General features: G+C 38.6%; 2 protein-coding genes across 2 annotated transcripts; both read right to left on the bottom strand.

The window, feature by feature from the left end:
* Window positions 1-2,005: 2,005 nt before the first annotated feature.
* Window positions 2,006-3,990, bottom strand: LOC135347303 (solute carrier family 15 member 4-like). Its single transcript, XM_064545229.1, has one exon. The coding sequence runs from the start codon at window positions 3,640-3,642 to the stop codon at window positions 2,113-2,115; it is 1,530 nt and encodes a 509-aa protein (XP_064401299.1). The 5' UTR covers window positions 3,643-3,990; the 3' UTR covers window positions 2,006-2,112.
* A 2,317-nt stretch (window positions 3,991-6,307) lies between these two features.
* On the bottom strand, window positions 6,308-8,109 carry LOC135347302 (solute carrier family 15 member 4-like). The gene has a single exon (XM_064545228.1). It carries the CDS (start codon window positions 8,013-8,015, stop codon window positions 6,489-6,491), a length of 1,527 nt encoding a protein of 508 aa, XP_064401298.1. The 5' UTR covers window positions 8,016-8,109; the 3' UTR covers window positions 6,308-6,488.
* Between the last annotated feature and the right edge of the window lie 9,781 nt (window positions 8,110-17,890).

Here is a 17,890-nt window from a genome sequence, read left to right as displayed (position 1 = left end):
GCCAGGAGGCAGTACAGGATGAATCCAAGCACACTAAGAGCGGCCTTGATTCCAAACAAAATCAGTACCATTTTATTATTTTTGGGGTGCATTACACCACTTGCATAAATGCCAGCATATGTAGAGGACAAAAAATTTAAGCCCATATAAGCAGCAAATAATCTTCGCATGTTGTACGGAGCCTGAGCACAAACTAACTCCACCATTGCACAAAAAAAAACATTTCCCAGGAAACCTTTCATCATCAAGGATAAAATGGTTAGTACCTCCTTTTTGTGAAGAACCTCCAATGATTGCACTATAATGAATACAATACTCAACACCAGAGAAAGGAAGGAAGCAATACCAATTCTCTTTAGAATACTCGGAAATCTATCTGTGAAAAGCGGATAGAAAATGAATTCAGTAACCAGGGTACTGATCATAGACCACCAATAATTACTGTACATGAAAGAGAAAAGCAAATCAGATGTGCAGTTGGTGAGATTTTGAAAGGCTAATGGAACGACACTGTCGGGATTAAAAGCAAGTGCAAACGAGATTAACCACAAGGGTAGGCTTATAGCAAACATTTGTAGAATTGATTTCACATCTTCAACTTCCTCTGTAGTGAATGGTCCACCATATTTAGACTTTCCCAGGTCCATTCTTGAAGGTATGTCTTCCTCCCAGTATGTGAGAGCACTGCGATTGAGGGGAGCTTTGTGTTTGGCTGCAAACTTGAGAACCTGATAGATCATTTTAAAAGATTTTGGTGGGTTAGGCTCGATAATCAACCAGCTTTTAGCGAAAAGGAGGTTGAGAATAAGAATAAAACTTGCAAATAAAGCTGGATACAGACTATAAAGCTGGATACTACTGATTGAATCAACAATTATACCAAAGCAGTTACCTTTCAATACCATATATTCTGAAATCTCCAACCCAGCTACCGGCACTTATACTGAACACAAACCAAGCGATAAAACTAGCGATACTAGAAGATAAAGCATCAGGCATCTGATCCAAACCAAGCTGTAGTACGCAGGTTAAACATGTCAGTGCCACCAAAAACACACAAAGCATTATACATAATACAACTTCATTGATGAGGCTGTACTTTCCAAAACCATATTCTATAGTCCAGGGCTGAGGATTAGGACGTATATGCTGAAAACAACTGTTACAAGAAACATGGCGATAATTCCGATCCTTGCTATTGTGTAATCTTGAAGCTTGTAATTGGCTAAATATCCGAGACAAAATATTATTGGCAGAAAAACTACCAGTGTTGTTGTGACTAGCCAATCAGGATAGCCAGTAAAAAGTATGTAGGTTAAGTTAAGGCTAGCAATAGCAGTAGCACTCACAAGCAGTGTCCAAGCTAGCACAAGGTAGGCTCCCTTTGAGTAGAACTTTCTCACTCTGGATTTGCAACTCATTTCGACAATATAGCTGTGCAGCTGTATAGACTCACTATAGTATACTATAGACAAGTGGTTTTGTAGCGATATTGCTACCCTGACAAAACAAGTGGTATACGTATGAAACTGTCTAGCATTGGGAAAACGCATAATTGTTGTGTATTTTATAAAGTGAAGACACTCTCTATAAACAATGAAAATGTTATGATGGTCAATATTATAGAACCTGATTTGTCAACATTAACTTTGTGTGTTTAATAAAGTGAAAGTAGATTCTGCAAATAATGGTCTGATGATCAGAATAATTATGCTATCATACATGCAGTATATATCTAAACATTGTGATTTTATTATCGAAGGAACACAAACACTGCCTCATGTTTTCATAGCCATACTGCACCTGGTGAAAACAAAACACTCGATCTATACCTACCGGTATAGCATGTGAAGCAACTTTGCCTACCTTTACCTGCAGTGCAAGCAGCAACCACAAAAATATTATCCACGAAGTGACTATAAATATTGCTCAACACGAATATTTTGTCCCCCGAAAATTACCCGCTATACTGTTTATCATTCAGTACACAGTTTTGATTGCATTTTCTAACTGATCAGTATACTAACGGTAACATGATGGTTAATGTTCAGCTCTTGCTTGTTGACATACATTGCATGCTCTCTATATAATAATCAGTATAATCAGTCGTCTTCAATCTAGATTACGAGGTGTTAGATATCGATCATAGACCTCCTCCACAACAGTTTGTACATGATAGTCCTCGTCTCTAACTCTTCTCTTATACCAGCGAGCCAGGAGGCAGTACAGGATGAATCCAAGCAGACTGATAGCAGCCTTGATTCCAAACAGTATCAGTACCATTGCATTATTTTTTGGGTGAATTGCACCGCTTCCATAAATGCCAGCAATTGAAGCTGTCCCATAATTAATAAGCATATACACAGCAAATAATCTTCGCATGTTGTATGGAGCCTGAGCACAAACTAACTCCAGTATGGCACAAAGAAAAAGAGTTGACAGCAAACCATTTGACACAAAAGATATAACAGTTTCTACCATTTCCATTACCTGAAATGATTCTAGAATAATAAAACCTATGCTCAAAACCAGAGAAAAGAAAGAAGCAACACCGATTCTCTTTAGAATACTTGGAAGTCTGTCTTTGAAAAGCGGGTAGATAAAGAATTCATTAACCAGGATACCGATCATAGACCACAAATTACCACTGTACGTAAAAGAGAAAAGCATGTCAGATGTGCAGTTGGTGAAATTATGAAACTTGATATGTCGATGTTGTAGTGCAGCGTCATGAAATGTTGGATTAAAAGCAAGTGCAAACGAGATTAACCACAAGGGTGGGCTCATAGCCAGCAATCGTAGAATTGATTTCACATCTTCAACTTGCTCTGTAGTGAATGGTCCACCGTATCTCGACTTTCCCAGGTCCATTCTTGAAGGTACGTCTTCCTCCCAGTATGTGAGAGCACTGCGATTGAGGGGAGCTTTGTGCTTGGCAGCAAACTTGAGAACACAGTAGATCAATGTAAATGATTTTGGTGGGTTAGGCTCGATAATTAACCAGCTTTTAGCGAAAAGGAGGTCGAGAACAAGAATAAGACTTGCAAATAAAGCAGCACACAGACTATAAAGTTGGATACTAGTTATTGTAACTTCAACTAACCCGAAACAGTTGCCCTTCAAGACAAATTCCAAAAATTCCCCAATCCATCTACCAGCACTTGTACTGAACACAAACCAAGCGATGAAACTAGTGATGCTAGAAGATGATGCATCAGGCATCTGATCCAGGCCTAGTTGTAGTGTGCAGACAAAACATGTCATTGCCACCAAAAACACACACCCCACTATACAGTATACAATTTCATTGAGAAGTCTGTACTTTTCAAAGCGATGTTCTAGCCCAGAACCTAGAATTAGGACGTATATGCTGGAAACCATTGCTACAAAAAATAGGGAGATAATTCCGATCCTTATTATTGTGTAATCTTGAAGCTTGTAATTGGCTAGCAATCCGAGCCAAAATGTTAGGAGTAGAAATAACGACAGTGGTATTGCACCTAGCCAAATTGGATAGTCTGTAGAGACCGACTCGATTAAGCTATAGCTAGCAATAGCAGTAGCACTCACAAGCAGTGTCCAAGCTATCACAAGATAGGCTCCCTTTGAGTAGAACTTTCTCACTCCGTATTTACAACTCATTTTTCAACGCTCATTTCTAATATAGCCAGCTATAGATCTAGTGGCTTATATCTGTAAGAAACGGCTTTGCTATATATATTATAATGTATGCATATAATTATTACAGGATGAAAGTGGACAGGTGTAGTTAGAGTTATTATAACATCGGTGGCATTGAATACAGATACTGTAAACACAGAAAAGGACAACAACAAGCTCATTCAATAAATGAACTGACTCAGTAAATAATCTTCGAATGGTCCACCATATCTCAACTTTCCCAGGTTTGAAGGTATGTCTTCCTTCCAGTACGGGAGAGCACTGCGATTGAGGGGAACTTTGTGCTTGACAGCAAACTTGAGAACACGGTTAAAAGATTTTTGCGGGTTAGGCTCGAAATCAACCAACCTTTAGCGAAGAGAAGGTTGTGAGAACAAGAATAAAACTTGCAAATAAAGCTGGACACGGACTATAAAACTGGATACTACTAATTATACTACATTACATCATCTGTAATTGATCTGATTGGCTAAAAACAGTAGATTACCGAATGGAAGCATAATCTACAAGATGGTACTTATTCTACAGGAAATGGGCGCATATTCTACAGGAAGTGGACACATATTTTACAGGAAATGGACGCATATTCTACATGCAGGAAGTGACAAATAATTTGCAGGAAGTTATCAAAAGTTGGAATGAAATTTTTAGTGAAAGTGATAAGAAGATGACAAAAACATTATAAAAAACACAGAATGCAATAGTTTGTTCAGTCAGTATCCATTCTTTCCATGTCCACTGTTGCTTTGTATTGCTTTTTCCAGTTGGGCATGGGCAGGGGGGACCAGGAAGCATCAAAAACACTTCAGCAATCGCTTGCCAGGGGCGTAGGGAGGGGGAGGGCTTTGGGGGCTGGAGCCCCCCCTTTCTCTGCAAAAACTACACTAAGAGCCCCACCTTCTCTGATGAGTCTTCAGCCTGGGAATTACTGGTATAGATTAGTGGCAGACAAACAGCATGTCCAAGAGCTAGCTATACTATACTAGTAACTTTGATTCTTTAGTGCAACTAGCTATGGCTAGCTAGCTAGCTAGCTTTAGCAGTATTATTAATCGAAGCAAGGTGTGGCTATTTCTTGCACATGCGCAATGAGCCATTAATTAAGGGGTGTGGCTTCCGGTCACCGAAAACTTCGGCGCTCAGCCCCCCCTTCCTCAAATTCCTGCCTACGCCCCTGCTTGCCCCTTTCTATTGAGTTTATTAAGGTTCCATGCCGGTCCAGTCTGCTCTATACCCCCCTCCACTCCACCACAGAGCTTCATTCTTCTTCTTGTAGTGTTGCAGCCAGTTCTAGGTTCTTTTTACTTGTCTGTTCTTTCCAGTATCTTCAACAAGCGTTTCACAAGCTCTACTAAGTTTTACTGTAGTTTTTCGTTGTTTTGAAGTCGTCTTCTTGTCTTTTTCTGTCAACTGGTGTCTCTCACAGCTCTCCAGCTCGTACAAATTCAATTCTGTTGCTACACACCAAACCTGGCTTTTTATAACCACGCCTCGTGCATGCGCATGAAGTCCAAGTTAGATAGACCACACCCACTCGTAGAATATGCGTCTTAGTAACCACCTTGGTTATGATTAGATTCCCTTCGAGAGGAGGTATAACATCCGCGTGTGTGTGCACACAAACACATTCCGAACTTTGACCTAAGGAATGTGTGTCTAAAATGTTTCCTTTGACACGCGGATGTCGTACCTCCTCTGGATTCCCTCGGCTATGCGCCTCGGGCTAATCGTAACCGCGGAGGTTACATAGACGCATATTCTACTCTTAGGTGTAGTCTATCCTATATACATGGATAATCAATCTGACAAAAACAATGATCTTTCAATATCACACATTTTCCAAAATCCCTAATCCACACCAGCACTTAATTTTATACAGAACGCAAACCAAGCAATGAAACTATAATGATACTAGAAGATGATGCATCAGCCGGCATCTGATCCAGGCCTAGTTGTAGTGTGCAGATAAACATGCATGTCGTTGCCCGGCACCAAAAACACACAAAGAATTATACATAATACGACTTCATTGATGACTCGCTAGTAGTACTGTTCAAAACCATATTCTAGTCCAGAACCGGCCTAAGATTAGGACGTATATGCTAAAAACAATTGTTACAAGAAACATGGCGATAATTCCGATCCTCACTATCATGTAATCTTAAAGCTTGTAATATTAAAGCTAAAAATCCGAAACATAATAAATTATTATTGGCAGAAAAAATGCCAGTGTTGTTGTGACTAGCCATTTAGGGTAGCTAGTCCATAAAAAGTATCTCAATTCTATAAGAAGCAGTAACTGTAGCACTTACAAACAGTGTCCAAGCTATCACAAGGTATAGGCTCCTTTTGATAGAACCTTCTCACTCTGTATTTACAACTCATTTTGACTGTGCACAGTAGACTAGTGGTTTGTAGTCTATGCGATATTGCTACCCTATTGAGTATAACAGAACAAATGATACTAGGATAGGAGACTGCCTCAGTATAGCATTAAGACAGCATGTATTTAATAAAGTGAAGATACTCTCTGTAAACAATGAAAATGTTATGTCCTAACAAACCTCATGCTGTCATAACCATACTGCACTTGATGAAAAACAAAGCACTCTGCCGATCTACAGTATATACATGGCATTTTCTAACTGATTTGTTTTAAGGGCAATAATTATGATGATGATGGCTATAATTGTTTATCTAGCTCTTGTTTAGACTCAGTCTGCTACATTTCACTTTCACTTGTAAAATACATAGAATTCTACTGAACTACGTATAATAATGAATAATGATACAATCAGTTCTCATTCTCAATCTAGATTACGAGTTGTTAGATATCGATCATAGACCTCCTCCACAACAGTTTGTACATGATAGTGCTCGTCTCTAACTCTCCTCTTATACCAGTGAGCCAGGAGGCAGTACAGGATGAATCCAAGCAGACTAATAGTAGCCTTGATTCCAAACAGTATCAGTACCATTGTATTATTTTTGGGGTGAATTGCACCGCTTCCATAAATGCCAGCAATTGAAGCGGTCCCATAATTAATAAGGATATACACAGCAAATAATCTCCGCATATTGTATGGAGCCTGAGCACAAACAAACTCCAGCATAGCACAAAGAAAAAGAGCTGACAGCAAACCATTTGATACAAAAGATATAACAGTTTCTATCAATCCCATTGCCTCAAATGATTCTAGAATAATAAAACCTATGCTCAAAACCAGAGAAAGGAACGAACCAACACCGATTCTTTTTAGAATGCTTGGAAGTTTATCTCTGAAAAGCGGGTAGATAAAGAATTCATAAACCAAGATACCGATCATAGACCACAAATGACCACTGTACGTAAAACAGAAAAGCATGTCAGATGTGCAGTTGGTGAAATTATGAAACTTGATATGTCGATGTTGTAGTGAAATGTCATGAAATGTAGGATTAAAAGCAAGTGCAAACAGTATTAACCACAATGGTAGGCTCATAGCAAACAATCGTAGAATTGATTTCACATCTTCAACTTGCTCTGTAGTGAATGGTCCACCGTATCTCGACTTTCCCAGGTCCATTCTTGAAGGTACGTCTTCCTCCCAGTATGTGAGAGCACTGCGATTGAGGGGAGCTTTGTGCTTGGCAGCAAACTTGAGAACACAGTAGATCAATGTAAATGATTTTGGTGGGTTAGGCTCGATAATTAACCAGCTTTTACCGAAAAGGAGGTCGAGAACAAGAATAAGACTTGCAAATAAAGCAGCACACAGACTATAAAGCTGGATACTACTTATTGTATCTTCAACTAACCCGAAACAGTTGTCCTTCAAGGCAAAATCCAAAAACTCCCCAACCCAGCTACCAGCACTTACACTGAACATAGACCAAGCGATGAAACTAGTGATGCTAGAAGATGATGCATCAGGCATCTGATCCAGGCCTAGTTGTAGTGTGCAGACAAAACATGTCAGTGCCATCAAAATCACACACACCGCTATACAGAGTACGACTTCATTGAGAAGTCTGTACTTTTCAAAGCGGTGTTCTAGTCCAGAACCTAGGATTAGGATGTATATGCTGGAAACCATTGTTGCAAAAAATAGGGAGATAATTCCGATCCTTATTATTGTGTAATCTTGAAGCTTGTAATTGGCTAGCAATCCGAGACAAAATGTTAGGAGTAGAAATAACGACAGTGGTATTGTACCTAGCCAATCTGGATAGTCTGTAATAACTGACTCGAGTAAGCTATAGCTAGCAATAGCAGTAGCACTCACAAGCAGCATCCAAGCTAGCACAAGGTAGGATCCCTTTGAGTAGAACTTTCTCACTCTGTATTTACTCATTTTCCAATGCCAATTTCTGTACAGCAAGCTAGATCTTAACCTCTACAATGTATTCCTGAAACGCTATAGATCTACGTACGTACATAATTATCACAGGATGAAAGGGACAGACGGTGTAGTTAGCATACAGAGAGAGTTATAATAACATTGGTGGCATTGAAACATCAACTACAGATATAGACTCCGTAAACAACGAAAATGAATTGAAAGCAATAATACACAATAACAAGCTCATTCAACAATGAACATACTTGATGAAAAACAAGCACTCTGTCAATCCACATGTATAATATTATGATGCATGTGTGCATGTCAATGCAATGCTGACTATCATTCAGTACATAGTTTTGGTTGGATTTTCTAACTGATTTGTTTTAAGGGCAATATGATGATGGCTATTAAACGTTAAGCTCTTGTTTAGACTCAGTCTGCTTGATTTCAGTTTCACTTGTAAAATACATAGAATTCAACAAAATTAATCTATCTGAACTGTGTGTATAGTAATGAATAATGATACAATCAGCTTCATTAATATGTTAATTACGAGTTGTTAGATATCGATCGTAGACCTCCTCCACAACAGTTTGTACATGATAGTGCTCGTCTCTAACTCTCCTCTTATACCAGTGAGCCAGGAGGCAGTACAGGATGAATCCAAGCAGACTAATAGTAGCCTTGATTCCAAACAGTATCAGTACCATTGTATTATTTTTGGGGTGAATTACACCACTTAAATAAATGCCAGCGTATGTAGAGGATAAAAAATTTAAGCCCATATAAGCAGCAAATAATCTTCACATGTTGTACGGAGCCTGAGCACAAACTAACTCCACCATTGCACAAAAAAAAAGATTTCCCAGGAAACCTTTCATCATCAAGGATAAAATGGTTAGTACCTCTTTTTTGTGAAGAACCTCCAATGATTGCACTATAATGAATACAATACTCGACACCAGAGAAAGGAAGGAAGCAATACCGATTCTCTTTAGAATACTTGGAAATCTATCTCTGAAAAGCGGATAGAAAACGAATTCAGTAACCAGGGTACAGATCATAGACCACCAATAATTACTGTACGTGAAAGAGAAAAGCATGTCAGATGTGCAGTTGGTGAGATTTGGAAAGGTTAATGGAACGACATTGTCGGGATTAAAAGCAATTGCAAACGAGATTAACCACAAGGGTAGGCTTATAGCAAACATTCGTAGAATTGATTTCACATCTTCAACTTCCTCCGTAGTGAATGGTCCACCATATTTCGACTTTCCCAGGTCCATTCTTGAAGGTATGTCTTCCTCCCAGTATGTGAGAGCACTGCGATTGAGGGGAGCTTTGTGTTTGGCTGCAAACTTGAGAACCTGATAGATCATTTTAAAAGATTTTGGTGGGTTAAGCTCGATAATCTACCAGCTTTTAGCGAAAAGGAGGTTGAGAATAAGAATAAAACTTGCAAATAAAGCTGGATACAGACTATAAAGCTGGATACTACTGATTGAATCAACAATTATACCAAAGCAGTTACCTTTCAATACCATATATTCTGAAATCTCCAACCCAGCTACCCGCACTTATACTGAACACAAACCAAGCGATAAAACTAGCGATACTAGAAGATGAAGCATCAGGCATCAAACCAAGCTGTAGTACGCAGGTTAAACATGTCAGTGCCACCAAAAACACACAAAGCATTATACATAATACGACTTCATTGATGAGGCTGTACTTTCCAAAACCATATTCTAGTCCAGGACCGAGGATTAGGACGTATATGCTGAAAACAACTGTTACAAGAAACATGGCGATAATTCCGATCCTTGCTATTGTGTAATCTTGAAGCCTGGCTAAATATTCGAGACAAAATATTATTGGCAGAAAAACTGCCAGTGTTGTTGTGACTAGCCAATCAGGATAGCCAGTAAAAAGTATGTAGGTTAAGTTAAGGCTAGCAATAGCAGTAGCACTTACAAACAGTGTCCAAGCTAGCACAAGGTAGGATCCCTTTGAGTAGAACTTTCTCATTCTGTATTTACAACTCATTTCGACAATATAGCTGTGCAGCTGTATAGACTCACTATAGTATACTATAGACAAGTGGTTTTGTAGTGATATTGCTACCCTGACAAAACAAGTGGTATATGTATGAAACTGTTTAGCATTGGGAAAACGCATAATTGTTGTGTATTTTATAAAGTGAAGACACTCTCTATAAACAATGAAAATGTTATGATGGTCAATATTATAGAACCTGATTTGTCAACATTAACTTTGTGTGTTTAATAAAGTGAAAGTAGATTCTGCAAATAATGGTCTGATGATCAGAATAATTATGCTATCATACATGCAGTATATATCTAAACATTGTGATTTTATTATCGAAGGAACACAAACACTGCCTCATGTTGTCATAGCCATACTGCACCTGGTGAAAACAAAACACTCGATCGGTATAGCATGTGAAGCAACCTTGCCTACCTTTACCTGCAGTGCAAGCAGCAACCACAAAAATATTATCCACGAAGTGACTATAAATATTGCTCAACACGAATATTTTGTCCCCCGAAAATTACCCGCTATACTGTTTCTCATTCAGTACACAGTTTTGATTGCATTTTCTAACTGATCAGTATACTAACGGTAACATGATGGCTAATGTTCAGCTCTTGCTTGTTGACATACATTGCATGCTCTCTATATAATAATCAGTATAATCAGTCATCTTCAATCTAGATTACGAGGTGTTTGATATCGATCATAGACCTCCTCCACAACAGTTTGTTGACAGCAAACCATTTGACACAAAAGATATAACAGTTTCTACCATTTCCATTATCTGAAATGATTCTAGAATAATAAAACCTATGCTTAAAACCGAAGAAGCAATTATGTCCTGATTTCTTATTAGCTAAGTATAGCATGTTCTCTTGTGTTACTAGCTAAGTATAGCATGTTCTCTTGTGTTACTAGCTAAGTCTAGAATGTTCTCTTTGTATTCTGTTTGTATATAAATAACTGTTCTTATGATTTATGTTAGAGTTCCATATTCGTGAATTAAACTTGAATCTTTTCAAGATATCACAATAGTATACGTAAGAACAACATTAAATTTTGTGCCTTAATTATAGATGTTAATAACATTAAGATGTTAAGATAAGATAGAAAATGTTCTCAGTAAGGAACAGACAACAAAACTCATGTTGTAATAACCATGGATGCTGCACCTGGTGACTGATAATAAATTAAAGCACTTTGCCTAGATCTACATGTCAATGCAATGCTGACTATCATTCAGCACACACTTTTGTTTGTATTTTCTAACGGCAACATGATAGCTAATATTTAACTCTTGTTTAGACTGCTACATTTCAGTTTCACTTGTTGACATCAAAAAATACATAAAATTCTATATAAAATGATACATTTCTTTGTCTCTATAATCAGTCATCTTCTCGATTACAAGATGCTAAATATCGATCATAGACCTCCTCCACAACAGTTTGTGCATGGTAGTCCTCGTCTCTAACTCTCCTCTTGTACCAGCGAGCCAGGAGGCAGTACAGGATGAATCCAAGCAGACTGATAGTAGCCTTGATTCCAAACAGTATCAGTACCACTGTGTTATTTTTGTGGTGAATTGCACCGCCTCCATAAATACCAGCAATTGAAGCAGTCACATAATTAACAAGCATATACACAGCAAATAATCTCTGCATATTGTATGGAGCCTGAGCACAAACTAACTCCAGCATGGCACAAAGAAAAAGAGTTGACAGCAAACCATTTGACACGAAAGATATAACAGTTTCAACCAATCCCATTGCCTCAAATGATTCTAGAATAATAAAACCTATGCTCAAAACCAGAGAAAGGAACGAACCAACACCGATTCTCTTTAGAATGCTTGGAAGTCTAACTCTGAAAAGCGGGTAGATAAAGAATTCATTAATCAGGATACCGATCATAGACCACAAATGATCACTGTACGTAAAAGAGAAAAGCATGTCAGATGTGCAGTTGGTGAAATTATAAAACTTGACATATCGATGTTGTAGTGAAATGTCATGAAATGTTGGATTAAAAGCAAGTGCAAACAGTATTAACCACAATGGTAGGCTCATAGTAAACAATCGTAGAATTGATTTCACATCTTCAACTTGCTCTGTAGTGAATGGTCCACCGTATCTCGACTTTCCCAGGTCCATTCTTGAAGGTACGTCTTCCTCCCAGTATGTGAGAGCACTGCGATTGAGGGGAGCCTTGTGCTTGGCAGCAAATTTAAGAACACGGTAGATCAATATAAATGATTTGGGTGGGTTAGGCTCTATAATTAACCAGCTTTTAGCGAAAAGAAAGTCAAGAACAAGAATAAGACTTGCAAATAAAGCAGCACACAGACTATAAAGCTGGATAATACTTATTGTATCTTCAACTAAGCCAAAACAATTGTCAATCAAGACAACGTACATAAACTCTCCAATCCATCTACCAGCACTCATACTGAACACAAACCAAGCGATGAAACTAGTGATGCTAGAAGATGATGCATCAGGCATCTGATCCAGGCCTAGTTGTAGTGTGCAGACAAAACATGTCAGTGCCACCAAAAACACACACTCCACTATACAGAATAAAACTTCATTGAGAAGTCTGTACTTTTCAAAGCGGTGTTCTAGTCCAGGACCTAAGACAAGGAAGTATATGCTGGAAAAAATTGTTACGAAAAATAGGGAGATAATTCCGATCCTTATTATTGTGTAATCTTGAAGCTTGTAATTGGCTAGCAATCCGAGACAAAATGTTAGGAGTAGAAATAACGACAGTGGTATTGAACCTAGCCAATCTGGATAGTCTGTAATAACCGACTCGATTAAGCTATAGTTAGCAATAGCAGTAGCACTCACAAGCAGTATCCAAGCTAGCACAAGGTAGGCTCCCTTTGAGTAGAACTTTCTCACTCCGTATTTACAACTCATTTTTCAATGCTCATTTCTAATAATTATAGCCAGCTATAGATCTAGTGGCTTATATCAGTAAGAAACGGCTCTGCTACATATATTATAATGTATGCATATAATTAGTACAGGATGAAAGTGGACAGGTGTAGTTAGAGTTATTATAACATTGGTGGCATTGAATACAGATACTGTAAACACAGAAAAGGACAACAACAAGCTCAACAAATGAACTGACTCAGTAAATAATCTTCGAATGGTCCACCATATCTCGACTTTCCCAGGTCCATTCTTGAAGGTATGTCTTCCTTCCAGTACGGGAGAGCACTGCGATTGAGGGGAACTTTGTGCTTGACAGCAAACTTGAGAACACGGTTAAAAGATTTTTGTGGGTTAGGCTCGAAATCAACCAACCTTTAGCGAAGACAAGGTTGTGAGAACAAGAATAAGACTTGCAAATAAAGCTGGACACAGACTATAAAACTGGATACTACTAATTAGACTACATTACATCATCTGTAATTGATCTGATTGGCTAAAAACAGTATAGATTACCGAATGGAAGCATAATCTACAAGAAGGTACTTATTCTACAGGAAATGGGCGCATATTCTACAGGAAGTGGACACATATTCTACAGGAAGTGGACACATATTCTACAGGAAATGGATGCATATTCTACAGGAAGTGACAAATAATTTGCATGAAGTTATCAAAAGTTGGAATGAAATTTTTAGTGAAAGTGACAAGAAGATGACAAAAACATTATAAAAAACACAGAATGCAATAGTTTGTTCAGTCAATATCCATTCTTTCCATGTCCACTGTTGCTTTGTATTGCTTTTTCCAGTTGGGCATGGGCAGGGGGGGCCAGGAAGCATCAAAAACACTTCAGCAATCGCTTGCCCCTTTCTATTGAGTTTTTTAATGTTCCATGCTGGTCCAGTCTGCTCTATACCCCCCTCCACTCCACCACAGAGCTTCATTCTTCTCAGTTCTTGTAGTGTTGCAGTCAGTTCTAGGTTCTTTTTACTTGTCTGTTCTTTCCAGTATCTTCAACAAGCATTTCACAAGCTCTACTAAGTTTTACTGTAGTTTTTCGTTGTTTTGAAGCCGTCTTCTTGTCTTTTTCTGTCAACTGGTGTCTCTCACAGCTTTCCAGCTCGTACAAATTCAATTCTGTTGCTACACACCAAACCTGGCTTTTTATAACCATGCCTCGCGCATGCGCATAAAGTCCAAGTTAGATAGACTACACCACTCGTAGAATATGCGTCTTAGTAACCACCTTGGTTACGGTTAGATTCCCTCCGAGAGGAGGTACGACATCCGCGTGTCATTCGCGTGTCTTTAACACACACATTCCGAACTTTGACCTAAGAAATGTGTGTCTAAAACGTTTCCTTTGACATGCGGATGTCGTACCTCCTCTGGATTCCCTCGGCTATGCGCCTCGGACTAACCGCAACCGCGGAGGTTACATAGACGCATATTCTACTCTTAGGTGTAGTCTATCTATATACAGTTGTACATAGATAATCAATCCGACAACAACAATAATCTTTCAATATCACACATTTTCCAAAATCCCCAATCCACACCAGCACTTAATTTTATACTGAATACAAACCAAGCAATGAAACTATAGTGATACTAGAAGATGATGCATCAGCCGGCATCTGATCCAGGCCTAGTTGTAGTGTGCAGATAAAACATGCATGTCATTGCCCGCCACCAAAAACACACAAAGCATTATACATAATACGACTTCATTAATGACTCGCTAGTAGTACTGTCCAAAACCATATTCTAGTCCAGAACCGGCCTAAGATTAGGACGTATATGCTGAAAACCATTGTTACATGGCGATAATTCCGATATCCTCACTATCATGTAATCTTGAAGCTTGTAATACTAAAGCTAAAAATCCGAGACATAATAAATTATTATTGGTAGAAAAAATGCCAGTGTTGTTGTGACTAGCCATTTAGGGTAGCTAGTCCATAAAAAGTATCTCAATTCTATAAGAAGCAGTAACTGTAGCACTTACAAACAGTGTCCAAGCTAGCACAAGGTAGGCTCCCTTTGATAGAACTTTCTCACTCTGTATTTACAACTCATTTCGACTGCGCGCAGTAGACTAGTGGTTTGTAGTCTATGCGATATTGCTACCCTAACAGAACAAGTGATACTAGGATAGGAGACTGCCTCAGTATAGCATTATAAGACAGAATGTATTTAATAAAGTGAAGATACTCTCTGTAAACAATGAAAATGTTATGTCCTAACAAACCTCATGTTGTCATAACCATACTGCACTTGATGAAAAACAAAGCACTCTGCCGATCTACAGTATACATGGCATTTTCTAACTGATTTGTTTTAAGGGCAATAATTATGATGATGGCTATAATTGTTTATAGCTCTTGTTTAGACTCAGTCTGCTACATTTCACTTTCACTTGTAAAATACATAGAATCTACTGAACTACGTTAATAATGAATAATGATACAATCAGTCGTCTTCTCATTAATATTTTAATCAATCTAGATTACGAGTTGTTAGATATCGATCATAGACCTCCTCCACAACAGTTTGATGATAGTGCTCGTCTCTAACTCTCCTCTTATACTAGTGAGCCAGGAAACAGTACAGGATGAATCCAAGCAGACAAATAGTAGCCTTGATTCCAAACAGTATCAGTACCATTGTATTATTATTGGGGTGAATTGCACCGCTTCCATAAATGCCCGCAATTGAAGTGGTCCCATAGTTAATAAGCATATACACAGCAAATAATCTGGATACTACTTATTGTATCTTCAACTAACCCGAAACAGTTGTCCTTCAAGACAAAATCCAAAAACTCCCCAATCCATTCACCAGCACTTATGCTGAACCCTAACCAAGCGATGAAACTAGTGATGCTAGAAGATGATGCATCAGGCATCTGATCCAGGCCTAGTTGTAGTGTGCAGACAAAACATGTCAGTGCTACCAAAAACACAAACCCCACTATACAGAAAACGACTACATTGAGAAGTCTATACATTTCAAAGCGGTGTTCTAGTCCAGAACCTAGGATTAGGACGTATATGCTGGAAACCACTGTTACAAAAAAATAGGGAGATAATTCCGATCCTTATTATTGTGTAATCTTGAAGCTTGTAATTGGCTAGTAATCCGAGACAAAATGTTAGGAGCAGAAACAACGACAGTGGTATTGAACCTAGCCAAACTGGATAGTCTGTAATAACTGACTCGATTAAGCTATAGTTAGCAATAGCAGTAGCACTCACAAGCAGTGTCCAAGCAAGCACAAGGTAGGCTCCCTTTGAGTAGAACTGTCTCACTCCGTATTTACAACTCATTTTTCAACGCTCATTTCTAATATAGCCAGCTATAGATCTAGTGGCTTATATCAGTAAGAAACGGCTTTGCTATACATAATAGTATAATGTATGCATATAATTATTACAGGATGAAAGTGGTCAGGTGTAGTTAGAGTTATTATAACATTGGTGGCATTGAATACAGATACTGTAAACACAGAAAAGGACAACAACAAGCTCATTCAACAAATGAACTGACTCAGTAAATAATCTTCGAATGGTCCACCATATCTCGACTTTCCCAGGTCCATTCTTGAAGGTATGTTTTCCTTCCAGTACGGGAGAGCACTGCGATTGAGGGGAAGTTTGTGCTTGACAGCAAACTTGAGAACACGGTTAAAAGATTTGTGTGGGTTAGGCTCGAAATCAACCAACCTTTAGTGAAGAGAAGGTTGTGAGAACAAGAATAAGACTTGCAAATAAAGCTGGACACAGACTATAAAACTGGATACTACTAATTAGACTACATTACATCATCTGTAATTGATCTGATTGGCTAAAAACAGTAGATTTAATACATGGAAGCATAATCTAACAAGAAGGTACTTATTCTACAGGAAATGGGCGCATATTCTACAGGAAGTGGACACATATTCTACAGGAAGTGGACACATATTCTACAAGAAATGGACGCATATTCTACAGGAAGTGACAAATAATTTGCAGGAAGTTATTAAAAGTTGGAATGAAATTTTTAGTGAAAAGATGACAAAAACATTATAAAAAAAACACAGAAAGCAATAGTTTGTTCAGTCAATATCCATTCTTTCCATGTGCACTGTTGCTTTGTATTGCTTTTTCCAGTTGGGCATGGGCAGGGGGGGCCAGGAAGCATCAAAAACACTTCAGCAATCGCTTGCCCCTTTCTATTGAGTTTTTTAATGTTCCATGCTGGTCCAGTCTGCTCTATACCCCCCTCCACTCCACCACAGAGCTTCATTCTTTTTCTTGAAGTGTTGCAGTCAGTTCTAGGTTCTTTTTACTTGTCTGTTCTTTCCAGTATCTTCAACAAGCGTTTCACAAGCTCTACTAAGTTTTACTGTAGTTTTTCGTTGTTTTGAAGCCGTCTTCTTGTCTTTTTCTGTCAACTGGTGTCTCTCACAGCTCTCCAGCTGGTACAAATTCAATTCTGTTGCTACACACCAAACCTGGCTTTTATAACCACGCCTCGGGCATGCGCATGAAGAAGTTAGATAGACTACACCCACTCGTAGAATATGCGTCTTAGTAACCATCTTGGTTACAGTTAGATTCCCTCCGAGAGGAGGTACGACATCCGCGTGTCATTCGCGTGTCTTTAACACACACATTCCGAACTGTGACCTAAGGAATGTGTGTTTAAAACGTTTCCTTTGACACGAGGTCGTTGTATCTCCTCTGGATTCCCTCGGCTATGCGCCTCGGGCTAACCGCAACCGCGGAGGTTACATAGATGCATCATAGATACTATAAATTTATAGTATCTATGGATGCATATTCTACTCTTAGGTGTAGTCTATCCTATATACATGGATAATCAATCCGACAAAAACAA

This window comes from Halichondria panicea, chromosome 14 (assembly GCF_963675165.1).
Source record: "Halichondria panicea chromosome 14, odHalPani1.1, whole genome shotgun sequence".
Classification (NCBI taxonomy): domain Eukaryota; kingdom Metazoa; phylum Porifera; class Demospongiae; order Suberitida; family Halichondriidae; genus Halichondria; species Halichondria panicea.
Note: the sequence above shows the minus strand (reverse complement) of the source record. Positions and strands in the feature narration are given on the sequence as shown.